At 45.6% G+C, this 27,050-nt stretch overlaps 1 protein-coding gene across 2 annotated transcripts in view; it reads right to left on the bottom strand.

Moving 5' to 3' along the window:
* Positions 1-3,686: 3,686 nt before the first annotated feature.
* Positions 3,687-27,050, bottom strand: part of PTPN11 (protein tyrosine phosphatase non-receptor type 11) — a 63,365-nt gene continuing 40,001 nt past the window's right edge. The window contains exons 7-16 of one of the 2 annotated variants that reach the window (XM_054594237.1): positions 26,286-26,382; positions 25,030-25,109; positions 24,746-24,904; positions 20,252-20,383; positions 16,998-17,164; positions 16,005-16,072; positions 15,359-15,510; positions 10,164-10,276; positions 8,387-8,483; positions 3,687-7,653 (exon numbers count right to left, since the gene is read on the bottom strand). In XM_054594237.1, coding sequence (XP_054450212.1) covers positions 8,414-8,483; positions 10,164-10,276; positions 15,359-15,510; positions 16,005-16,072; positions 16,998-17,164; positions 20,252-20,383; positions 24,746-24,904; positions 25,030-25,109; positions 26,286-26,382 — 1,038 coding nt within the window. In that variant the 3' untranslated portion in view covers positions 3,687-7,653; positions 8,387-8,413. The remainder of the gene's footprint in view (positions 7,654-8,386; positions 8,484-10,163; positions 10,277-15,358; positions 15,511-16,004; positions 16,073-16,997; positions 17,165-20,251; positions 20,384-24,745; positions 24,905-25,029; positions 25,110-26,285; positions 26,383-27,050) is intronic. The other variant, XM_054594238.1, reaches the window with a different exon arrangement.

Genomic DNA, 27,050 nt, shown 5'->3' with positions numbered 1-27,050 from the left:
GACTGGTCTCACGTGGCGGCTTCAGCACCCTGGGGCGCGGAGAATGCGTTCCCCAGCCTGTTCTCCTCACTGCCACTGGGAATTACTATCCCAGCAGGGCCTGAGCCACAGCTCAGAGAGAGGTGTATCCCACACACACTGAAAGAGGAGCATTTTATAGAAATTGATCCTGGGGACTCAGTAATTTCAGCCACGTCCATCAGTCGTAGAGAATTAAGTATCTTCATTCCTAACTCAGAACAACACAGATCCAGAATTTAATAGGAAAAAAAAAGTCAAGCAACAGAGTTCACAGAGAGGCATCTACAAAGCAACCGAAAAGATGCTCAGCCTCCCTTTTAAGAGAAATGCAAATTTAATTACACTGATCCATCATCTTTCACCTATTTCAGACCAACAGAGGAGCAGGCGTAACACCGCGACAATCTGATAAAGGCGTGGGGAAACAGACTGATAGAGACATAACCAGGTTCGGTCTCCCGGGGGACAATTCGGCATTACCTAGTTGAGTAACATGCAAAGCCCTTGAAATCAGCCCTTAGAGGGGGCACAAAGGTTCAAAGTAGGATAAAAGTTCAAAGTCGCTCGTGGTCCTGGGGGTATAATGAAACACTCTCCATGGCATGCAAGAGATTTCTCACTGTATGCTGTTTTGGACCTTTTACATTTTGTTCTAAGCAAATGTATTATGTATTCAAAAACTAGACAAAATTTTAAAATTCAGGAGAGCTTTAAGCCTAAGAAGGGGAAAACTTTAAGAACAAAGACAAATTGGTTGGATGGGTTTCAACCGTGACCGCGACAGAGGTCTGGAGCCGGACGGTGGTGACGGCTGCACAACATGAACGCACTTAAGGGCACTGACCTAGGTCCTTAAAAATGGATAAAAGGATCAGTTTTATGTTTTTTGTATTTCACCACAAGAAAGAAGTTAAAAGTAAAGACAAACACATAAGACTGAGTCAGGAGGCCATTTTCAAATACCGTCACTTGGAAGACCCACTCAGCTGATCACCAAAATTTTCTAAAATAGTCCTGATTGGACACAATGTTACCTTCTTAATGAAGGAAATGTATTCATTGTAAAACCAAGTTGCAATTTAACTCCTGTCCACTTTGTGAATCTATGTGAAAATAACATGCAGGAAGAAAAAAGAAATCCTTTGCCCCACAACATGGACTTGACGTTTCCCTTGAAAAATGTGATCTCAGTAATAATTACATTCAGAATGAAATGCCTTGTCCCGAACCATGATGTTCACTCTAAATTATACTCGGAAGTGCCAGCAGAATGAGCCTAGATTACTCACAATAGTGGATTTAGTCAACAAATTTCATCAAGAACTGAATGATTAAAAATATAGTAGATAGATGCATAGATTATAGAAAACACTAACATATATACTATATTTTGTTGTAAAATGTGCTAGAAAGGCCATCAGTACAGATCTTGGTACAAGAATTATGCTCCGTCGTTCAGAGATGAGTTGAACAGAGAAACAGCTATTTGACTTACATGTTTATTTCTAGACAGAGATGAAGAAACTAGCCTTGACTGAACATACAAGAAGATGAAAGGACAGCTTCTGTTTCTCTGCCTCTGCAAACACACATACACACACATACAGGTTCCCCACTGGGAACAGAGTGACCCCCGCCACTGAATTCTAGCTCCCCTTAGTCGCTCTTCTAGGTAGCGGTCAATTGCAGTTAATGCCCGCACTGTCTACTCCAATCAAACAGACTGTCTGGATCTACATCTGTCTCCCTGCCTGCACGGGGCTCCTCAGAGGCAGGAACTGTGTCACTCCCCAATGCCTGGCCCCTCGTGGAGATTTCATCTTCACTGAATGAGAGGGAATTTGAACCCCAAATTCTTTCCAGTCCAGTGTAACTATGTCTAACCAGGTACAGATGACAAGTCAGCAACAAAGGCAATTCTTTTGTCCATTAACTGCCCACAAGTGTTCTATTGCAGTATTATATTGCTCTTGATACCCTTATTTGAGTAGCTATATTTTACATCAGGATTTAAATCGCCTGACCTCAAAATGACATGAGTTATCAACTCATGGGTAATGGTTACTATTGATATAATAGCAAATCTCTATTTCTGGCTCGTTGCCATTTCGCAAGTTCAGTGTTTGGAATTTCAGTCAGTTCCTAGGAGGGGAAAGCATCTTCAACAAAAGCATCCACTGGGGGTCACAGTCCCTTTCCCACTGCACCTCAAAGCACACACGTAACGTGATCCCATCATAGGTGGGTGCTTTCTTCAGAAACTTTTCAGTGACAAGATGACCAAGTTGAATAAGCCCTTAGCTCTCTGTCCACAATGGTTTGTGGTAGGGATTCCTTGCACTTAATCCACACATTTTCTTGGGGATTTTTCTTGTGAGTAGGAACTACACAAAGAGAAGGTTCTTTCGTGACATGTCAAAGGCAAGACACGGCCCCTGCCCTCTGATGTACCACCCGGGAAGGACTGTGGGGAATGAGGCATCTCCTGGTCAGCACCACAGATGGCACCGCTCCTGAAAGCCCAGCGGGTGAACAGCACGGGTCCACGGCACGGACCCTGTGGACGCCCCCCAGCTGATACGCACGCTCAGCCCTGCTCAGAACGCTCGTCCCACTTGGAATTGCCTCGTTCCTCTTTCCTGCTTTGCCCCAAGTATAATTAACTGCCTTCTGACTGGTACAAGGCCTAGCTCCCCATTAGAACGTTGTCGCCACCACCATGCCGCCACCGCATGTCACTGCTTTCCCCAGTGTCCAGCACAAGCACGGTGTCCAGCGTTTCAAAGGTATTCTGTGTATTTTGAATGGACAGGTGACTGGTCTAACCAACTAAATTAGCTGCATTGATTAGATACACCGTGTAACTCGGCTGAGCCCTGCTGGTGTGGCTCAGTGGGTTGAATGTCCTCCCAAAAGCAAGAGGTCTCCGGCTGGACTCCTGGGCAGGGCACGTGCCTGGGTTGCGGGTTCAGTCCCTAATTGGGGCATTTGTGAGGTGGCCAATCGATGGGTCTCTCAACATCGATGTTTCTCCCCTTCTCTTTCTTTCGCCCTTCCCCCTCTCTAAAAATAAATAAAATCTTTTGTAAAATTTTTTTCTTAAAAAGTAACTCAGCTGAGACTGAGAGGTAAGCAATAGTGTTTTACAGTGGAAATGATATCCCGAGATTCACAATAGAAAACTAATTACCTGTTTTATTTATGATTTCTTCCTGCCAATGTGAACGCAGCACTGACAGAAGCAAACGACCGTGTTCATGTGCGGGCTAGACTTCCTGCGAGGGGGGAGCTGACGGCCAACAGCACGGAATTCATTCCTCCTTCGAGCCTCCCTGGCATCATTCCTCCGTATCCCTCCTCAATACGATTCACATTCAGTTCTGTGTGCAATCATTTTCTGTATATTCTACGCACACTTTCTATTCGTTACTTACTTGTAAGTTCTTCCAAAAAGAATTCCCTCTCTGTCACCCAAAGCTATTCATAGAGTAGGCGCTCAATAAATTCTTGAGGAATTGGATCATTCAACTCTATATTCCAACTTACCTTCTAGGTAAAGCTGCTAACTGTCAGCATTTTCCCGGTATGGGAGATGAGTGACCCATAATCCCAGATTTTCCCACGTATGTCTGATGAAGTAAATGACAAATACCGTAATATAAGAAAATGGTTTTATTCCTAATTTTTAGTTCCCATACAGTTAACAAATACACTTTTACTCTGATAATATGGCTTTGCAACTAGCAAAGCAGTTGAACTAACACCCATAAATATAGGTGGGGAGACAATTAACATCCACTAATGCTTCTCTACATAAACTATTCTTTTAATGTCACTTTTTAAAAAACAATTGCAAATAGACTACATAATGTACGTGAGCAAAAAGGCAATTAAGTGAATCTCTTGAAACACTAAATGTATAATAAACAGTGCATATTATCAACATTTACATGATTCACATCAAAATGATGACACCCTAACACGTATTCCTTTTAAAGGATAGATTTATCAATAAAATATTACATATCTTTTAATACTCTGGTACAATACTTCATATACTGCAGGAAAATTAAATGCAGATCTAGTCAACAGCTTAATAAAGGATCCTTTCCCACTAGCTTTTATTAATAAAAGAATCACAATTAGGTCATAAATAAAACAGGCAAATTATTAATCACATGTTTTGAGGTTTAGAATGAAAACTTGTAAAAGTTAGTTTGATACACAGTAAAGTTCTACACCACACTAAAACCAACTGTTTAAGATTTTTGCCTTGAGTGAACTGCCCGTAGTAAAAAAAAAAGCAAATGTTTTAATGATGGAAGATACAATAAACTATATTTTGGAACTTATTTTCCAAGAGGAAGAAGGAAAAAATTTCAACAAAATTAAGGGCTAATAGAGATCCTAAAAAAGGCATTGTGAAATCAGGGAGGCCATGTGCTTGCTATATAAAACTTCATTCCCCCAACAACATATAGAAAACTAGTTGCACTGGGTTTGTACTTAAGTCTACAGTCTAAGTTTCCCTTACGGATTAATAAGCTACAACAAAGCACTTCACAATTGCATACCTTTCCACATTCCCCTGAACTAGAAATAACCCAAGACTTTATCTTATTCTTAAAATCCCCAGTAAAATAACCCCCTAAAAATAATCTCGAGGCTTTTCTTGATTTTTCCAAAGCAACTGGGCTCCTTAAGGAAGGCAAAACACCAAGAAAGTCTTACATATACTTTCTCAACTCCATTGAACCACATTTGAAAAGTTATTGAATTCAATGGACTGAATAACCATAATTTTCAGGAGGACCACACACTGGACATGAGGTGTCTTTTTATTTTTGTTTTTTATAAAAGTTATTAAGACTGAAATTTGGCTTTTTTAAAAAACCCAAATACCATGTGCCAGATAATTTCACCCCAAATATAAAATCCTATGCTTGTAATTTTAAAATATTCAACCAGCTATGGGATATTGTGCAAATTTTCTGTCTGCCAGCACCCCAGAAGCCAACCACGGACACTGCTCTATCACACCCACTTTCCGGGTTACCTGATTCAACTCTGCCTGCCTGCTCCGGCCCCGGGCCCTTGGACTTCCTCACAAACCATCCCTTTGGAACTTTCATTTCCACTTTTTTAAACCCACACCTCGAGTTCCCCATCTTCACCTGCCCGATTCCATCCCACAGAGAGAAATCTCTTCTAAGAACCTGCCATCTCCTTTTATCAGACACACAACAAACCTCAGCAACCTAGGGACTATCATAATCTTGTCTTGGCATAAACTGATCTAATATGATAGCTGGCTGACTTCGTGGAGGGAAATCTCAATGAAATCAATGTCCTGTAACACAGAGGGTTGGCCAAGATCAGCTGTTTCCGTTCCAAGTGCAGAAACAACCGATCCGAAGCTACAGACAGAGACTTAACGGAGCAGGTATATTTATACAATCAAACCATTGTATGCTGGTGAAGACTTTGCCCCCAAAGTCTAGAGTCAAAACATGCCCATGAAATCAAGGCTAAACAGAGGACTATTCAATATGACAATGCAATAAAAAGAACAGGGTTCAAGAACCTTGTTGCAAACACTGAACTTGAATCGCTTTCTTTACAGGGTTGGCAAGAAGACAGTAGTCGCTTACATTCCTCTTATAAGGTAATCACCTTCAGGCCACACCTGTGTTCTGAAGCTATTCTAAGTTCAATGGCTTGGGGAGGAGGATTATGTGGGGGGAACACTATACACTGTGTCTGTGGAAATGGCAGCCACTGCTTGCCCCAAACGACCTCAGTGGGGAACTATCACCAGGGCTGGCCCTAGTCCTTGCTTTCAGGAGCAAGAGCAAGAATTCCAGGACGGAGGCCACGCTGTAGCATTTTATTGTCTTCACGAAGTCGGCCAGCGAGACTTTAATTGAAACACACTCACCCAATGATGATGCGACACACAGGGCAAAGGGGGATGTTTTTGGAGAAGGCACTTCAGGTAGCACGTTAGCCAATCTTACCACTTGGTGAAAACAAAAATGAGCTATGGCCGAGGCGGTCTGACGAGCAGCCCCGCGAGCACCGCTCCTCCTCGTGCGCCCGCCACACGCGTGCGTGGAGGCCTCCGCTGGAGACCAGTGGCGTGAAGAAGATGCCACGTCCAGCTCCCTCTGCGGGGGCCACGCTGACAGGGTGGTGCTTTCAGATGCTGCCTCCTAGACACAGCCATTCTTAGGAGACCAGTTTTCTCAGGTGACGGTTCAGGAAAGATGCCCGAGGCCCGCAGAACTGGTGCGGGAGGCGTCTGGGAGGCCTCCTCTCTGTCTCACGTCCCGCTTCCACCAGCTCCCACAGGCAGCTCCAGCTTCCCCAGGTCACTCGCTAGCAGCTTCTACTTCTGCTAATGACAGGTTTTTTTTCCCTTGGCACCAGCTCTGACAGTCTGTTATGCTGGGGACCCCCAGTGAACCACACCTCCACCTCTCGCCCCAGTGAAGTCCCTTCTCCCTGATTCCGGGTTGGGCCTGTGACTTGCTCTAATCAACAGAGGGCAGAAGTGATGCTGTGACGGTTCTGGGGTTAAGCCGTAAGGGGGCCTGGCCGCTACTGCCTTATACCTTTGGGAGCTCGGAGCTGCCAGGTAAGAGGTGCAGCTGCCCCGCTGGTGAGGCCACGTGGCGAGAGCACATGGAGAGGGAGCGGCCGAGGACCGTGTGCAGAGAGAGGGGCCCAGCCACCCTGCTGTCCCCATCAACCTGGTGACCGGCAAGGGACATCAGCAAGACGGGCAGAGGGACAGCTCGGCTGAGCCCAGCCCAGATTGAAGAACAGTGAGGAAAAAATAAAGAATTACTGAAAGCCACTATGTTTGGGGGTGGTTTGTCAGTGACAGTTGATAACCAAAATACTGGTTATTCACAGATGCATTTTTTCCTAAACACAATACACAAATGAAAAAAATATATATGGCAAACATTTCCCCACCACAACCTTCTCAATCAACAGGCTAATGATCATCGGTCATCTGCAAAGAAACAAACATGCCTTTTATTCTAAATTCCCGTGATAGTTTAATGGCAATGCAAAGGAAGACAGTCAACTTCTGACAGCCTGGGGCACTGGTTTAATTATCATTTAGCCGAAAAAAGAGGCCATCAAAAATGGGTTCTCCACTACTGGATTAGTGATGATAAATGGAATCATTCTCACTCCTACAGGATGCTGTTGCTTAATTTCCCCATTTTTCCTCTAACAATTGCCCTATCATTCCCCACAAGAGGGGGAAGAATTAAAATGTTTAAGGTTATAAAAAGGAAAAAATTGCCAATAACTAGGATTCGAATCATCACCATCTGCAGAGTACAGAGCACAAGTTAACTACCTCCTCAATGTAAAACAAAACTCTATAAAATATGACGCTGTCTACATTGTAGAGATGATTTCTTATCTGAGGAAATTAGTAACTGGAAATCAGGTGTTGCTGAGTTAGAATACAATGGTCTCTAAATGGTTTCACATTCTGTTCATCAAAAGGGAGTCGACCACAACGCAAGCCTTCAAGTTTCAAGTTCATTCTTCACATCAACTGTCTTGCACCTATTCTTGATCTTTTCATGGAGAGGGCGAGGTCCACATCTGGAGAAGAAATAAATTAGAATTTTTAAGGTGCACATGTCTAAAAGTCTGCAAGGCATTAAACTACTTAAGAATAGGTTTAAAGCTTTTAAATAGACTACTCATTGAAATAAGAATTTCAACATGAAATACTAAAACTATGAGTTTCTAACTTATCATTAAAACATACATCGCACATGGGTCACTCTCTAAAAAGGTGATTGACAGGGAGGAGGCAGACAAGGGAGATGAACTTCCAGCAACAGAGCTGGGAGGGATGTGGAGTGGAGCCGGTCGGAGGCCCTGGCTGTCCGGTGCCCTGTGTCACACAGCTGGTCAGAAGCTGCCTGGGATGAGAACTGTGGTGTCCTGACTCCAGCCATCCCGTGCTGTGTGCCCGCGCTTCCCAGATCCCTACATATCATCTCCCAGCACAGCCTGGATTAATCAGCTCCAATAAAAATGGCAGGAATGGTGATATCTGGTGTCCACCACTAATATAAACCACTTCTGAATAGTAAGTGCTAACCTTGCCCTTCACAGAATCGATTCTGCATTTGGTTTTAATGCTCAGTGAACTCTAAAATGGATCCACCTTGGAAAAAGGATGTTCAAAGAGAGGAAAAAGGAGGCTGATCTGCACAACTTAATTTCATACACTTTGCTGAAACACTCACAAATTATTTGCCTGCTTAAAAATGTCACAGATGTTGTAAATGATTAACCAATGCAACATTTCCGTTTAAATACCTACTTTGTGCTGAAGTCTTGGTGGGTCTTCTCATCTGAAGCTCTTCTGCTGCTGCATCAGACCCACGTTTTCATAGACTCTAGCATTATCTTCTCTCATTCTGCAAAGAAAAGGAAGACGATGTTAACAGAAATGCCAGCCACGCTGTTTAAGCTTATGTGACATTTGTAAGACACAGCACAATGTATTCTTTGGGGACCAGCTTTGATGCAGACACAGCTCCTGCCCCCAGGAGCTGGCATGTTAGGACAGAAGACATGAACACACAGCGACGTAACCGAAGCTAAAGTGAAGTAAGAGCCTCAAGCCCCTCCTCTCTTGGGCATCGGGAGGAAAGAGCTGTTTTCCAGGTGGGCAGAGTGAGGGAGGCCTGTACGCTGAGCCCTGAGTTAGACCTGAAAGATGGGGACATGTACACACCGGAAAAAATGGTTCTAATTTCAAGCAGAAGGACCTGAATGGGGGAGAGTCCCACAACAGCAACACGCAGGAGCAGTCAGACCCCGGATCTGGCTGCGTAAAGGGGAAGGTTGGACACGAAGCTCAGTGGCGGGGTCTGGGGTCCTGAGATGGGGCCAACGCATCCAAGGACGAGGAACCCAGCAGCTGTGGGTGCTGGCCCGAGAGGGGTGACACAGAACAAACAGGAGGGGCTCGGGGCCCTGGGTGTCCTGGGTCGGTTCCCTTCAAGGGGAACCGTGGGAACAGAGACAGAGAAGCTGCTGGCCACAGGCAGGCACTGATAACAAGGGAGTCATCGGAGCTGATTCCGTTGGGACAGAATTCGGGAAGAGCTTTCTGGCAACGACTGAGTCCGGATGAGCTGGTTCCACTGCAAATGACTGGAGACAGCGACGCAGCGCACACCCTCCCTGTCACTCCGCCGGGAAAGAGAAGAGCAACAGAAGGAAGAGGCAGCGTGGTGGGGAGAACACTTATGTTGTGTCGTTTCATTTCAGTGTTAAATAGGAACAAACATATAAATACAAGCCTCATCTATGCTATTGAAACTCTTCATAGAGAGTATTAAAGTCAGCAGGGGTTTTAAATCCACAGTAGAAGCAAATAGAGATAAAACTCTAAGGGGGAAAAAGCAAATGTTATACCATAGAATGACTAGAATATGCAGAAAATAATAATCTACAATTAGCACTCGCATAATCGATTTAACCAGTGTTTTCCTATAGTGCTTTAGTTTAAACAAGAGTCGGCGAAGTTTTTCTATAAAGAACCAGAGGGTAAACAATTTAGCCTCTGCAAGCCATACGCAGTCTCTCAGATACTATTCTTGGTGTGTGTGTGCGCGCACATTAGGAACCCTGTGAAAAACCATTCACGAGCAGCACATAAGCGCACCATGGCTGGGATTTGGCCTGCGGGCTGCAGTTCGCTGACTCCTGGTCTAAGCCCCAAAGTAGGTTTCTGTGAATGCGGCAAATGAGGAGGTCATGACTGTGTTGACATGTTAATGGTCAATTTACTTACTTTTACTTAGCAGACAGTCTTAACATATCAAAAAGGGTGCTACCCACCTCTGTAACAAATTCCATCCCATCAAAAGAAAAATTAGACTCTTCTTTCAGAGAACTTCAACTTGATAGATGCACAACCCCGTTAACTCCTAGCTTGTGTAGTGATCAGCCTTCAGCGTAGGAAAATGAATTAGACAGCCACTGACAGACTCATAAATCGGCCGGGCAACAGTCCAGCGAAAGGTGAGCACTACAAAGACTGGCAGTTGTTTAAGCTTTATCGAACTACGTCCGTCATTACTACTTACTCCGCACAGGACGGCGTTGGCGTACAAGGTGGGAGGGGGCTCTGATCCCCACTTGTCTGGTCCGTTAGGGAATACTTAATATTTGTATACTCGTGACCTTTCCTCTTGCTTTTCTGAAAGGTAAAGGTTGTATATATGAGAAAATGGGACTTTTTAAAGGAATAAAAAAAGGCATGTTAGAGAGAGAAAGACGAACAGGTAGACCTTGAATATTAAAATGGTGACCAAATGTTAGAGAACTCACCTCCTTGATATAAATACAGCATGTGGCTGAAAAGCACTTTTGAGACATACAATGCAAAAAGCACAGAGAGTCACGTGCTGACAGCTTACTGTAGCAAACCAAATGCACCTGTTTCTGGGCTAAGGGAAGAATCACACTTTCTCTGTCATATCAGCACCTAATCATTTCATAGTTCGCTGGCATCCATGTAGTGATTTTCAGGTAGACAGTCGGGAAAAGAGTTCCAGGAATAAAGTCACTACAAGTAAAAATGGCACGAGGACAGAAGCGCTCTTATGAGAAACAATAATGCACTTTATCATATCTTCCCTGATATCCCAACCGCATCCCGGAAAAGACCCGAAAACCTTTAAAGCATTATTTTTAGCTCCAGATGCTCTAGGGGAGAAAATGGCAAAGGAAATCAGTAGAATGTAAATTTCACCTCAGACACCGTGTGACCTACATTTGGTAGGACTCAAGTTAGAATTCATCCACAAATAACCAATTCCAGAACCCTAATCCACCCAACTGCCATCATTATATGATGCTGCACTCATTGCAGGAGAACTCAGCAAACAGCCCGTTAGAACGGGCATCCATACCAAATACCGACGTGCAGCTGAGGAGCTTCCATTCACCGCACGGGAGAGGGTAAACTAGGACCATCGCTTGGCCGTGCAACTGGTCAGTACTGGCAGTACTAACTAGTTAGTGTCTAGTAACAACGAAAAGACAGATCTCGTACAACCTTGAACACTTACGAATCATCACAAAATCTTCCTGGTTCTGCTTCTCTCCTTGGTGTCTACTCACCCCGCCCACATAAACCGTCACCGATGCGCTACCTGGTCCCCCTCGAGCTGTTCAGGCCCGGAGCCCACCCGTTCCTCCCCTCAAGCCACAGCCCTCTTTGTAAAATGAGGGTCTTTTATGTCACTCCTCTGCAAGGCCTGCCCCCTCAAAACTCAGTCTCTGCCTACTCTCCCACCCGCACCACCACACGCCACGGCCCCTCGGGTTCCCCCAACTCCAGCCACAGCTCGCCTCCATTTCAGAAACACGGCCGCTTCTGTTCTGTGGCCCGGCGCAGTCTGGCCCACGGCGCCACCTGCTTTAGTGCAGGAATGAAGAACCGTGTGAACCGCCTGGTTCACGCAGAAACAACACCGCCCAGGCCTCCGCACACTGCAGCTGAGGGGTTTGGGAAGAGGACCACAGAGGGCTGACCAGTGCTCCTCAAAAGCGCCCCAGTCACAAAAAGCTGGCAAAGACTCAGGCACCATCACAGCTCAGAGGATCCTCGGACAGAAAAAGGTTATTAGTGGAAAAACTATACAGCTGAATTGATAGCAATGTATTGGTTTTAATTTTGCCTTTTTGATGAACGTACACAGTTTTATAAGATGTTAACATTAAAGGAAACTGGATGGAGGGTGAACAGAAACTCTCTATACTACCTTTGCAAGTTTTCTGTGAATCTAAAAATTATTCTGAAATAAAACATTTGCTTAAAGAAACTACTGGAGAGGGGACAAAGAGTTGCATATGTATATGGGAGGTTACAGAGAGAGCAGGACTCAGGTGGTAATTGGCTAATTAGCAATTCAAAAAAAATAGACCAGCACAAATAGGCACACTCAGTACCCAGATCTTGGCTTTAAAATACCAGCCCTTCAATGAAAAGAATCAGGACTCCTTTGAAAAGTGGCTGGGAAAGTACAAAGTGAACTTGTATCATCTTGTGCTGTCAGAAAGTATAAGGGAGTGCTCAAAAAACGGGGACATATCTAAAGGACTTAGGAAACAACCTAAAAGGTTTGCCCTCGCCAAACCTGGGACAATTTAAGCAACAAAATAAATAAAAGTAACAGATTATAGTCCATTCTGACATAAGTAAATAAATGAGTAAATAACTAAGAGAGACCAGGAAGCTTTTCCTTCATAGCAGGCTTCCGACTGATCAGCGGAAAGGCGATGACAGGGAGAGAAAATGACCGCTGGGCAGGTATCACGGGCGTGATTTTGCCAGGAAGTGAATGGGTGTTAAATTAGTAGGCAAAAAGTATGATGAAAAATCGGTTATTTATATAGCCTTGGTACTAATTAAAAAGGGAAAAATAGTAAGTTGACAGTGAAGAAATCTGACCGACCACATCTCAATCATGAAGCGATCAAAGTTAACACCACTGGTAATGAAACAAACCAACAGATGGTGCCCGATGTCAGGGACGCACGCTTCTGTGACAGTCCTGTCGAAAACACGCGACCGGATCTAGTCAAGAAAAAACACCACACAAGTCCACACTGAGGGGCCTTCTACCAAATAGCTGGCCTGAGCTCTTCAAAAATATCAGGGCCATGAAAGATAAAAACTGAGAAACTATTCCAGATTACAGGAGACTGAAGAGACATGGCAATTAAATGCACCGTATGACCCAGGACCACATACAGGATATTAGTCAGGCAAATCAGCAAAATCTGAATACAGTTTGTAAATTAAGGAAATAGTATTATATCAATGTTAATTTCCTGGTTTTGATAATTTTACTATGGTTATGGAGTCAGGGGGAGAGAGAGATGAGGGAATGTGAATGAATAATAAATTGTGTTAAAATGTGAACAGTCAGAAAAGTTGAGTGAAGGGAAGTCCACATACTGTTTTTTGCAAATAAAAATGTAATACTGTAAGTGGAAGTTAATAAAGAATTCTACTTTGAAATGGCAGAGAGAGTGAGAAGAACCACTGATACAAACTCCAGAATTGTCTCAGTCTCGCTTCATTTGCATTCCCCGGACCCCGACCCAGGTTTCTGCTCCGCCTCCTTCCCAGGGCTCCCTGTTTCCCCACTCCTTCCCCCCCGCGCCCCCCCCACCATGGCTCATTTTCTTTCTTCCATTTATCCCTCTTTACCAAATTCTTTAATCCCAAAGTTTCCTAAAGCTTCATCATTTTGGAAATGCCTGTATTTCAATAGAACCAGTTATCCTAAATGAGACTTGGTCCTTTGTTTAATGTAAAAATCAGATGGGTTTAGTGTTTTGTTTTTAAGTCTGCCTTTAACCTTTTGCTAATTGAAAGTACTTCTTACTTTACCAATTCAAAATCAGTAGCGAGTTCCTACAATGAAACAATACAAGGCAGAAAACTGTATTACAGGACCCCATTTATTAAAATAAATGATCTAAGCCAACACATGTTTTTTAAGCTATGAAGGCTCACATACCATATAGTGGTCAGTGTGCTCAGCACTGTGGCAGCTCGCATGGCACCAAAAACTTATTGGCTGAATGAACAAATGAATGAACGCACACTTCCAAGTTCTCTTGGCGTGGGATTACCAGGGACTTTGTTTATATTCTACAGTCTATATCCTAGGTCTTTTTCTTTAATTTTAGAGAGAAAAAAGGAGAGAGAAACATCGATTTGTTGTTCCATTTATTGATGCATTCACTTGCATCAATAAATAGATTGATTTTTGGTATGTGCCCTGACCAGGGATTGAACCCACGACCTCAGCATATTGGGACAACACTCTAACCAACTGAGCTACCAGGCCAGGGCCAGTTTCTATACTCTATGTTCCATAATACTTAAATTACTGGAGAATATGTTTTGTCTATTTCTTTCCCCCAAAAGAGGGCAGCGATAAAATATTTCTGTTTAGTTTGTAAATCCAAACTATAACCTCAGGTTTAGGGTTAGCAAAACTGTATGTAGTAATGAGAAGACAGGAAGTGCTGTGAAAGCTGGGAGGGGAAGTCCCTAAATTCTCCAAATCAAGAATAAAAACCAAAGCCTCTGAAAGAAATAGAGCTTTTCCCCCGCTTCCCCCACCCAGGCTACGTTATGTGCTTTGAGACATTGCCAAAGAGTTTCCAGTTTATCAGCAGGGGCACATTCTCTTTGTGTTCATTAAGAGTCCTCCTCTTTGGGCAACTTCATGTGTTAACTATCCCTGGCCCAAATTAAGTAAAACTGGAAGATAAATATATCATAACCATCTATATAGTTCATAGCACTTACAATAACACAGATTTAAAAGAAGAAGGTTAAAAACCAGTAGCTCATCTATTATGCGCACTTACATTTCTGTATGTATACTGTTTCTGAAGATGTTTTTCTACAATGAGACAATCTAGTGAGTATTTTGGCGTGAACTGAGAACCTACCGAACTAATGAACTAGCTCTGGCTAACAGCTTTGATAATGGGGCTACTGTCTGTAGGCTACAAATCATGCGGGCGGGTGGCGGGTCCCATTCTGAGAGGCCGAGTTCTCTGGAAGGCAATAAACAGGGCAGAGCAGGTAAATATCACTGATGTTTACACATGACCCCGCCTGCAGCACAGCCATGGGGCTGGGATGGGGGGTGGGGGGGAGTCGAGCACAGCTCCCCAAAAGCGCAGTCTCCTCATTTCCCTCATCTCAGCTTCTTCCTAATTAACTCAGCTTTGTGTCTGTTATGAATAGCTTCAAATGGCAAGGCTCCAGCGCCACATTCTTCTTCATTATGCATGCTTATTAAAATGGAAATTTCACTGTTTCCAACTCGACCAAATTGGTGTTTCAAACCACTGTATGCTATTAAGAGTAAAGCATTCACTTAAGAGATGGCATCAGGATAAATATGGCCCGGATTAAACTGGAACAGGCTGGAAACTTGGAGGCTCTGCGCCTAAGCATGCTGTGTGGGCCTGGGAAAACCCTCCCCTTCCTGCGTGGCACCTCCCGAAGCTATCAGGCCAGGAGGGCAGCGCGGCACCCCTGCCTATGCCCCTCCGGACTGAAAAATCAGAGCCGTGAAGTAAAGAAGTTTTCAGAGAGGCCCCTTCTGGTTGGGAACTCATTCCCCACTCCCAAAGAAACACCGTCAGCTCTCTGAGCCTGACCTGATCAAAAGAAGGGCATTCGCCAGCTGCCCAGAAAAGGAAACAAAATGCCGCCCGTCAGCCCATTCAGGCTCCGTACCTGCTCTTCTTCAATCCTGCGCTGTAGTGTTTCGATATAATGCTGGACGGCCATATAGATGAATCGGTACTGTGCTTCGGTCTGGACCATCCCTGACCTCTGAGATCGCACCATCTGAATTGTTTTGGGAACATCGATGTCACAGTCGACGCCTACAAAGCAAGCACCACACAGCATCAGGAGAGCCGGCAGAGCCGGGGTAAAGTGGTTTGATGCACGACTTTCAGCAGCCTCGGACGTAAAGCAAATGTGGTCTTTAACGTCCTGACCGAACGTGTTCCAAGCGCCACAGCACTGGCCTTCTGCTCAACACTGATGACCCCAGATGATTACATGATAAAGTGCTGGAGGTAGGGTTCCCCCTTTCCAGCACCCCCTGCCATCAGCCAGGAGTGGGTGGCTGGGCAGAGACCACCACTGCATATTCAACAAAAGGCCACAGCAGGGGGTTCCCCAGATCCTGGGCTTCATCTTAGGCAAAAAAACGCTCAGACAGCATCACTTCTGTTTTCCTGCAAACATACTGAAAGTTGAAGCCTTCAGCCCAGATTTTCATGTAAATTTTTAACATTCAAATGTTCTCCAGCACTTTCTGTCCCTAAGCTACAAACGGGAACTGCAGCTCCCTGTCCTCTGGATGACCTACCTTTCTCTCTGATGATGTCAATGAGGATATCAATCACGATGAACGTCCCTGTCCGGCCAATCCCAGCACTGCGGGAAGAAAGACGGACAGTGACGGCAATAGAGTCATTCGTGGGGGTTTATACTCAAAACCAAGCTATTAATAGTAACAGAACCAACATCTGCTCTTGGGAGCATTTATACGAGTGTCTACTCATATTGGAAAATGTATTTGCTAAGAGCACAGGGCTTTGCAGTCAGTCCAGCCTGCACTAGGAGCCCAGCTTCCCCAACACGCAGTGTGCCTGGGGCAAAGTCTCTTAACCCCCCTGACCCTCAGTTTCCTCAACTGCGAAATGGGGATAACTACATATTTCACAGAGTTGTTGTGATGATCAAACGTGAGTAAGGTATGCAAAACACCAGGTCCAGAGCAAGTGCTCAATAAGCAGCAGCTTTTAAAAAATAGAACAAATAAAGTTTCATACACATCTACTTGCCCAACACATGAATGAGATTTAGAAAACCAGGCTTTCCCCAATGTGACTGGGAAGCCCAATCCCGGGCACCAACAGCCTGCAGACTCTGTGGTGGAGACCTCCGGACTGGCTTACAGAAGGCAGGCAGCGGTCCTACTCTTTTAAGCAAATAAGTATATTGTTGGGAAAAAATATATCTCATTTCTGTGGCACAAAAGACTAGAATCACAATCACAGAGATGAACCCTAAATCACTCTATTGAAAAAGAAAACCAAGCAAACACCACCAGACTAGGAGTTCCTTGAGAGTACGGACCGTGTTCACCAGCCCAGTCTCCCCACCCCCGGGGCCCTGGCAGTCCTCTAGGACCTACGAGAAATATACTCTGGCGTAAAAGGCTGCCTTAATGCAGTGTATCCAGGCCTCACACAGAGATTAAGGTTTTCCGCAGTTAGAGAGCTGGGGTGGGGAGGTCAGAAGCAGCCCCAGGCGTTCAGAGACGGCCAGGGGGCCAGGGGGCGGGAAGGCTGTTCACCTGCAGTGAACCACCACCGGGCCCGCATCCACGATGCTCTCCTGCTTGTGGTGCACCTCCTCCAGGAAGTCCAGCACGCCCCCGGGGTCACTGGGCACGCCGTGGTCCGGCCAGGTCCGAAAGTGGTATTGCCAGACGGTTCTCTCTGTATTGCCCTGGAGTAGAGCCAAGAAAAACCAGACAAGAATTAAATAAATCAAGGGACTGAGGCACTGCCCAGCTTCGCTCTCTCGGATTCGACGTGAGCCGAAGGGATTGTCCGGCAAAGAAGGCCCTCACACTCTTGGAGTCAAAGGTGCTCCTCCAAGTTTCCCGGGTCACTTCTCCTTGAGGATCTGGCAGAGCCACTCTGGAGACAACGCTCTGCCTCTGTCCGAAGCACCCAGGTGCCTGGTGCAGCAGCGTTTTCTTCAGGAAGCTCCCGCCCACACCAGCCTCTGGATCACAGCCGTGGGCAACGCCCCACCCTCCTCGTCCAGGAGTTCCTAAAGCCGGGAGGCCAGGAGGCCCCTGAGACCCAGGGCTCCTCCCAGCAGATGAGAAAACAGGTGTTCCCTCAAGTCACTCGTTCCTCTTTGTCCTTTTGTACCCAAACCTCCTCCCCTCCCCGAGCCACACACCGAGCCACACACCGTTATTACAGTATCACAATGCTTGAAACTTCTCTTGAGCACAAAGTAGATGTGAAGACAGGCGTTGCCCTCAGGTGGCTGGATGTAGGCCCAAAGCCCAGCAAGCACCCTGACTGGGGCGCCTGGACATCTCTAGGCCTCAATTTCTTCCTCTGCAGATGGGGAGAATTACCTCTCCCCCCCGCATACCACTGTGAGGGTTCAGCAAGAGCCATTAAACACACAGCCACTGCTCTGCTGGGGACAGTGAGATGGGCAGAGGCTCAGCACACAGGCTCCTCTGAGGAGAGTGATCACTACTAAAGGCCAGCGGTGGTCCCAAGACTGCAGAAGACCCAAAAGCATCGTGTTCTGGGCCCACCCAGGTTAGGTCACTGAGCAGCACTGTCCACCATTCCATCTCCTTCCTCTCTCTATCTGAAGAAAATCCGAGCTGAGAAACATTTTAAAAAGGGGTTTTAGAAAAAGGAGAGAGCCCTGACCAGCGTGGCTTGGTTGGTTGAGCGTTGTCCCACAAAGTAAAAAGTCACTAGTTTGATTCCTGGGCAGGGCATAGGCCAGGTCCCTGGTTGGGGTGCGTGCAAGAGGCAACCGATCAGTGTTTCTCTCCCTCTCTTTTCTCTCTCTCTAGAAATAAATAGAATCTTTTTTTAAATAAATAAAGGAAAGAGTGACTTGACCAGTGTCTACAACCAGTGCCCTTCAGGAAAGCCAAGGAATCTGAGCCACAGTTAAGATCTTTTCTTGAATTATGTGCATTTAATTTGCTGATGTCATGAAAAAGATCTTTCTAAATGTTACCAGTGAGCTAGTACTCAAGGGGCAACCCAGTCACAGGAAGGACAGTGCGGAGAGGAGAGAGACCCAGCTGCCTGCTCACCCAGCCTCCTCCTCGGCAAAGGTCACGAGGGGGCCTCTGCCCCGCCCCCAGGCAGTTCGGAGGCTTAGGCAAGGCCATGTGACAGCACTTTAGAAAAAATGTGACATTATATAAAAAGCAGATAATATGTGACCAGCGATTCTGGAGAAATGATTGCTCCAGGTCACCCCCCGCATCGAGGGTGCAACACGGAAACCCCAACGTCAACACTCCCTGTGCCCGCAGCTCAAAAATCTCTGAAAGGAAGATGGTTTATCACTAAAACTGAAGAAAAATGAATCTGCTACTCAGAAACACTGGATAGAGAGGAAAACCCTACCCCGAATCTTCACCCAATGTCCCCTAAGTCTCTCTTGCATTTCCGCGTGACAGCTCCACTTCCTGGCTCCGCTCAGTCCCTGCGACAGGCCAGACCGCCACCCCTCCCCACTGTCAGAAGAATTGTGTGTCCCCCCTTAAAAGACACCTCTCAGACTTTTCTTCCAGACTTTATTCTGGCATTTTAACAAAATGCACATTGCCAAAGGAAGAAATAAGGAGGAAAAAACAAACAAAACAACTGTGGGAGCCTCTGGGATAGGTGGAGAGGAGGCCATGAGACTTAAACCACTGCAGAGTCCCGAACAGACTCTGGCCATCAGGAACCCCCATGCCGATCCCGCTCCTACCCCCACAGTGGTCAGACACCTTCCTGGCACTCGATTCTGCAAGGGCTCACTTGGCTCAAGAACCATCACAGGTTCTATGCCAACCAATAGATAAAGTTCATATTTTTCAACATGGCAGTTAAGACTCATCCCGACTTGGTCCTAACCTGTCTCAACTCAAGTTTATCCCCTAGCATCCCGCTGGCCTTTGTTCCCCATGAACCCCACTTCCCTGCAGCCTGCACTTCAGCACCATGGTTCGCGATGACACTTCTGTCTGGGAGGCCCCTTTCTCCCATGAAATCCCCACCCAAGGGCCCAACCTCTTCTGCAGGCTGTCTCCCTGGCGCACGGGCCGGAAGAAGCTCAGCCTTGGCAATGTCACGGCACTTCAGACGCGGCGGAGAGCCCACGTCGCCTCTGGAGCATGGCCTTCTGTGTACGTGGCTTTTTGCTGCTATGCGATCGTACAATAATTCCTTGAAGACAAAGGCTGCTTCATTCACCTTTGTGTCCCCAAAGGCTTTGAATAAAAAAGCCCCTCTCTAACCATAACATTAAATGAATCCAAATCCAACTGCACTTTGTAAAGTTAGTCACTCCAAGGACAAACCTGAACTACATGCAATTAAGAAACAAGGCCATGGAATGTGATCACTCAATAGGCCGCAGGGCCCTTGCATTGGCTGCTCCCTGTGCTTGAGACCCTCTTCTCCTGACTCTCTGGATGCCTGGCTCCTCCACCTTCAGGTCTCGGCTCAAGGGATACTTCCCCAGAGAGGCCCTCCCTGTCTACTCCATCTCCAATACCTGGTCCCTCGCTCGTATCATCACAGAGAGCCCACCCAGAAAGCTTAGCTGGTCCATTAGCCTTCCACCTCCTGTCTCCGAGGCTCTGTGAGGGCAGAGGCTGTGCGCCTTGTCTGCTATGTACCAGCAGCACCTCAGAAGTGCCTGGCCCACAGCAGGCACCGCATAACCGGCTGCTGCGGGGGCCAGGGGATGAATGCATGTAAACGTGAGCACCGGCGCAGCGCCGGTGGCCACATGTCATGAAAGCTTAACAAAGGCTCTAAGACATGACAATATACTTACTTGTCCAACCTTGGAAAGTTTAAGTTCTCTTAGCGTATAGTCATGGGCGGCGCTTTCTTTGACATTCCTAACACGCATGACCCCGTATTCTTTCAGAGCATACTCATCAGGCCAGTATTTGACACATTTACTCTGGAAGGGATCAGAAAAAAGACAGTTAGTGTCTGTGAACTCTGAAAGAAAAGCCTAGACCGGCAGGAAGCAAATGTTCAAGTCTTGCTTAGTGACCACTAACATGGAAAATGGCCTAACACTGAACTGTTGGATTTCCCAGAAAAATGAGAGAAAAGTTCACATTTTAAAAGCTGGTGCTTGGAGAACTGGGAAGAAGAGGGGAGAAAAAGCCACCTGTGCAGAGTTGTCCGATCAACATACAAGTCAAAGGAGAGTCAGTGCTTGTTTATTTATTTCTAAAGAATCAAAGATGCAAACAGAGGGAACAGCCAGGTCGAGGGTGCTGACTAGCAACCGCTGTTTTGAATGCTGGAGGCTGCCAGTCACTCCGGAGGTGGACGGGCTGCCCAACAGGCCAGACAGTCTGGCTCGTTTCCCTGCAGCGTGGGAGGGCTCTGCGCCTTACCTAACCCAAGTGTGAATGCTTCCAGCGCGGAGAGGCAGCCGATGGGCCTCTGAACCAGCTGCCTTTGCTATATCCAGATCCATTTGCTACCTACTGCACACGTCACCTTCGCTTAACTGGGTGCCTGGGCCCAAGCATGCGAGAACTGCTGGCTTCTCAGCAGCCAGATGGAAAGATATGGCACCAAGAAAAGTCGCCCTTGCTGCCAAAGAGGAAGATGTTCCTCTCGGTGAGAGGCGAGTCTACACACACGTGGTGACGTGGGCAAAGAATGGTTTTGTGTTTGGCTTTTCTCTGGGCGCAGTCACCAATGCAACTCCCTTTCCTCAACTGAGAAACAAACAGCAGCACAAGAAAATTTCCCTGTACAATAAGGAGACAAAGAAATTCCCAGTTATAAAATGAGAAGTAAAAGAGCGGCTGCAGACTGGCCCCATTGTCAACAGTCATTGAAAGAAAAGAAAAACATGGGGGAGGAAAGTTCTACAGAAGCATTTACTGCCTGGTGAGACTTTTTGACTTAGCACAGCTTGGGGTCTTTTAGTGTTTAGTTTTTTAAATTCAGCTTTCCCTCCAGTGTTTTGTAGATCCCAGTACCCTCTGACAGATTCAATACATTTTTTTCTCCAAATAAACACTTTTAATACTAGTTGCACTCAAGGCTGTTGTTGCTGGCTAACCAATTCGGAGGATGGCTGTGCCTCCGGAGAACACAAAATCCAATCCCCGCTCTAAAAACTCTATAAACTCCAAAAATTTCAGCTGACTTTAAACAGCGGCAAACGACTGCAGCCTGCCTCCCACTTTTCCAAACTCTTAGGTAAGCCTTGACCCCTCCCCTCAAAAAAATCTCAACTGTGAGGGCTAATACTTTAGCTTTTAAATGACAGCCCAGGGATCGAAAGGAACCCAGAGTCCGGTTTTGACTCCGCGCGGAGGGTGGGGCGGGGGTGATGCTCACTGGCAGAGCAGGGCGTGAGAAAGGCCGGGGAGCCTGTGAAAGCCCCATCAGCCGCTCCACCCACACGGCCAGGAGGAAGGACAGGAAAGCGGGTGGCTGGGACGAGGGGGTGGGACAGTGCGGCCGGCGCAAGGTGTGTGCGTTCTCGGGGCTCCTGGCAGCTCTTCTGAAAGGGACTGATCCTGGGTCCTCTGCAGTGACAGGGCACCCTGTCTCCATGGCCCTCACATTGTTCTGAGAAACAGGTGGCCTCCTCTACCTTCCATCGGACAGCATGCAGGACAGAGGGTTCAGCAGTCCCCTCCATCCTCAGGGCAGGTGACGCCCACCTGAGGCGGAAACGAGGAAGACATGTGGACTCGTCCATTACTTCAAGAACAGCGGCTGTCGCTGCAGGAAACCTTTGTTTCACAGTGACCAGATCAGGCTGCAAGGCACTCAGAAGTGTCCCAACTGCCAGTGCAATGAAAATCTTGTAGAATCACACAGCCCTTCATGACTCTAAGGAAGTTACAGCAGCAGGGCTAAAATCCAAAGCCTCCCACCTGTCTATGGTTTAATGTACGTGTACGACTGCTATATCCCATGCAACTTTCGTGGAAACCAATTCAAGTGTATCTAAAAAATCACTTTGACTAGAATACAAACAAAAATACAGAACTTTTCCATGTTTAAAAAAACCTGTGTGGACAGGCTCACTTTGGGATAACCCACAGAGCTCACACTCTGTGAGACTTGTCTGCTTCTCTGTAAGTGGGGATGTTACAATTCCTAAAAACCTGAAGAGCTGAGAAGAGCGTGGGGAGACGGGTGCCAGGCACCGGAGTTGCGGGGGGCGTGAACACCGGGACAACTGCTCTGGAAGGCAGTCTGGCAGGACTTATATCCATTTACGACATACACCGCTACGACCTCACAAGTCTTGACATCCATCCTGGAGAGACACTCCCCACACAAACACAAAAGGAAGAGCAAGGCTGCTCACTACAGCACTGTTCCTAAAAGCGAAAACAGCAACCCTTAAATGCCCAGTGCATAATGGTAAATAAACCTGGTCCATATACACCACAAAATATCATGCAATTACTATGAGGCAGACCAGTATCTATTAACAGAAGGTCGAACATATATTTAGTAGGGAAAAGAAAAACCAATATGCACAATAAAGTTACTTTATGAAACTACTTTTTCATACAGTATTTTTCAGAAAACTACTATATACTTCTATAGGAACATACATGTACGTAAAGGAATATACAAGGCTTGTCCGGAAAACGTGCAGCTATTGTTCATGTAATGAGAACGGTCTGCACGACACTGATGGCTGTCTTGGCATCCAAGGCAAGTGGACTGGAAAGCGCATGTGTGAACAATGATGATTTCACTGTACTAGTCATGGAAGCGGTAGATGCCACTGAGTGAGCATGCATATCGTGTGGCTGTCACCTTCAAAATGACAGCGAGTAGAGCAACGAATCTGCATCAAATTTTCCATTAAGCTTGAACGTTCCTCCACCGAAACTGTTCTGATGATTCAGGAGGCTGTAGCTGTGGGCAACTAGTGACTGGCAGCTTCATCACAACGCACTCTCTCATGCATCACATCTCGTGCATAAGTGTTTTGGCAAAACATCAAATCACCCAGGTGACTCAGCCCCCCGACAGCCCAGATTTGGCGCCCTGCGACTTCTGGCTTTTCCCAAAACTAAAATCACCTTTGAAAGGGGAGAAATTTCAGACCATCAATGAGATTCAAGAAAATACAATGGGGCAGCTGACGGCAACTGGGAGACCTGTGTGAGGTCCCAAGGTGCCTACTTTGAAGGGGACTGAGGCGCCATTGTCCCAGGGGTTCTTGTATCTTCTTCAGTAAATGTCTCTATTTTTCATATTACATGTCCGGATACCTCCTGTAGGTATGTAATGCCATAGTAATCGCTTTAATACACTTAGGTATGTAAATGCCAAGAAGAGAGTGCAGAATAACACATGTCAAATGGGGTCGATGTTAGAGGAGGGGACTAAAATGGGTGAGCAGAGGACGGTGACGAAGGCAACTTTAACCTCAACTGTGTCTGAATATTTATATGAGCCCACTGTTCAAATAAGTCCAGTTAATTTTTAAATGCTTAAAAGCCATGATAAGTACAGTGTACATGACCAGAGAAATCGCTGTTGATTTATTAGTGCTCTATTCACAGTAAAGTACTAGACTGGCCTTCTTATACTCCTTTTTTGACCACTGCTTCTGGATAAAATGGTAACAGGGCTGGATTTACCCTCCCACTTTAAACAACCAAAAAACTGGAAAAATTAAATAGCACATATAACAGAATCAGTAACAAGGACATTAAAAGTTACTATAAGTGTATTCCACATGTTAAAAGGTATAGGGAATGATACACATGTGAAAAAGACACAGAAGACACTTAAAAAGACTCCAATAAAACTTCCAGAGATGAACAGGACAATGTCTGAATGAAAAATATACTAAACAGGACTAATAGATAATACACTGAAGAAGAAAAAGATTAACTTAAAGACATAGGAGAAGAAACCATCCAAAATGAAACACAGAAGGGAAGAATGAGAACTATAAAAAAAGATCAAAGGCTCAGTGAGCTGTAGGACAACTTCAGACAGCCTACTATACGTGAAATTGGTGTCTCAGGACAGGGCGGGGGCAGGGTGCATATCTGAAGAAATGGTAAACATTTCCTAAATTTGAAAAAAGAAAAAAACATATATCCACAGATCCAAGAGGCTCAATGAACCCCAAAGGGGAAGAAACCTGAAGAAAGCTACACTAAGGCACGCCATCATCAAATTTCTTCAAAGCCCTTTTTCCCAGAGGCTCAGCTGGCTTAAGTTTAATTTTATTCAAGTCTTAACATGGTAAACCTGATGTGACCAGTAATTTTAAAATATTTTATCAAAAATGTATGCAATATACCTTTCCTCTCTCCACTTCTTTTGTTGTCATGACAATCACTCGGGAATTCTCTTGAAACACCATCCGCCAAAAGTCGTTCACCGTATTCTGCAGACAGCCTTGTGTGGCAATATAACTCTTTTTGGGCTTTGAATTGTTGCACTTGGTTTCAAATTCGGGCTAGGAATTTAGGAAGAAAATACATCAAACGTTTGAAAGTTGCTTTCAGGACCCAAGAAAGGATTTAAAATAAAAAACAGGCCAGCCATGTATGGTCAGAAGACATCGTGAAAAGCTAAGCTCACCATGATAATATTTGCATTGATGTAATCGGAAACAGGCTCGTTGGGGTCACCGTCATGCAGGACAACCCTGGTATGATCGACTGGAAGAAAAAGAGACCACGGTCACAAAAATACTCAGACCTCTTCAGGGCAAACTGGTTCAAATCAGGGCATCCTCAACCTCATCCAAGTTTTGTTCATTTAATGATAAAACTGCATGAAAAATTAAATCCTAAGTAAGCACAATAATAACCTGCACGCCACAGGATGCCTCAGAATGCTACCTGTAAGAGGAACAAAGTAGCAACGTCACCCTCCTGGTGTGGACAACGCAGGATGTGATCACTGGGAGAGGCTGGGTAAGGGTACATGAGACCTCGAAATGTTTTTACAACTTCTAGTGGATCTAAAATTTTTTTTTAAGTTGGGCTTTTTTTAAAAAAAAAAGGGGGTGAGAATAAAGTACAGATAAATGATGTAACATCTGAGATTCGCTTCAAAATTGTCGTAATTTGGGGAGAGACAAGAAGCGGTCAGAGTGTGGATGAAGCGAGACTGGCATGAGCTGACGATTACTAGCGCTGGGAGACGGGTACATGGGGGTTCTTCACACTATTCTGTCTACTTTTGAATCCATATGAATTGTCTCATAATAAAAAGGGTTTTTTAATGGAGCAGAACGAAACATGGAATCTAGAAGATCCTGATGTATGAGCTGACCAAAGTCTGCATAAGTGGTATACAAATCTGAGGGCTCTAAGCAACATATTGTACAATGGAAATTAGTAACATAGTTGTATGTCTTAAAAATAATGTTCTTTTTGCCTCACACTCCCCATCTTGAAAGCAAGATGTTAATCAGGGGAAACGTCTAACTGGGATCTTTAAGGGCGGAAGGGGCAGTCGTGCTGTATTTGGACACTGCGCACCACTGCTCCCTCCATCTCTTCCTACATCCCTACATCTTCCCAACGAGCCCCATTAGACCTCCTGAGCACAAGTGAACACTTAGACATGAAAAGGATGAGGCTTCCCCAAGGCCATTAGGACCACGCTGGGGCTCAAACTGACTCCCAGCTAAGTCCTCATTGCCTTTTCCCAGCATCATAAGTGCCTCCACACTCTCCCATCCTGACCTATACATTTCAAATAATCCACATGGATGTGATACCCATATACACCATGTTTGTGTGCATATGTATACAAAAAATGAAAGACTGCCACACACACGTGGATGGACTGTAGTGACTGGGACTGAGAAGAATATTGATACTCACAGGGCAAGATGTTTTTATATCTATTTTTGTTTTTATTTTCTTGCCTCTGGCCCTCTTTTCGGCTGTAGAGAAGTTTGCACTCCTGTTGTTGTAGTGTCTAGAGAGAAACAAAGGTAAATATGATTATGTGTCAAAGCTTTTTAAAAAAAAAAAAGCTTTAAAAAAAAAGCTTGGCTCCGTTTCTGCTTTAAGGAACTTATCCTGGGAAATGTTCACAGTCCTGTGCAATACCTGTGACAATGCTCATGCTAACACTGTACCAACAGGGGCAAAACATTCGAAACAACATACGTGTCCAACAGGAAACAGCTGCCCAAATAACACTATTGTTCATTCACACAAAAGAACTTTCTACAGCTATTTAAAAGATGTTCTAGGAGAGTATTTCGTGCCTTGGAAAAATAATCAGCGTCAGTGTCAAGTGAAAAGCTCAACCATGCGAAACAGTGTATGGCGTAGGCCATATGTCTGTCTTCGCATGTAAGACATGGCAGAAAGCTATACACCCAAAAGCAACGGGGTTCTTGTTCAAGTTAGTAGGGTTATGAGAAGGTGTTCGTTGTTTAATTCAGAGCAAGCCACATACACGTCAGCAGTATATGCCGGATACCAGAAGGCAGTAGAAGTGGTTTGGGCCTGGGCCGTGGGCACGCAAGCCTTGTTAGCAAGGCTTCAATAAAGTCTTCCTGTGCCAGAAACCCATGTTAGTGCCATGGCCGGCCGGCCTGCGTCCATGCAGACACCTGCCCACCGCCCACATCTCCC

This window comes from Pteronotus mesoamericanus, unplaced genomic scaffold (assembly GCF_021234165.1).
Source record: "Pteronotus mesoamericanus isolate MK-2021 breed Mesoamerican mustached bat unplaced genomic scaffold, CSHL_Meso_final scaffold_507, whole genome shotgun sequence".
Classification (NCBI taxonomy): domain Eukaryota; kingdom Metazoa; phylum Chordata; class Mammalia; order Chiroptera; family Mormoopidae; genus Pteronotus; species Pteronotus mesoamericanus.
The sequence above is the reverse complement of the archived record's forward strand: the minus strand, read 5'-3'. Positions and strand labels throughout refer to the sequence as shown.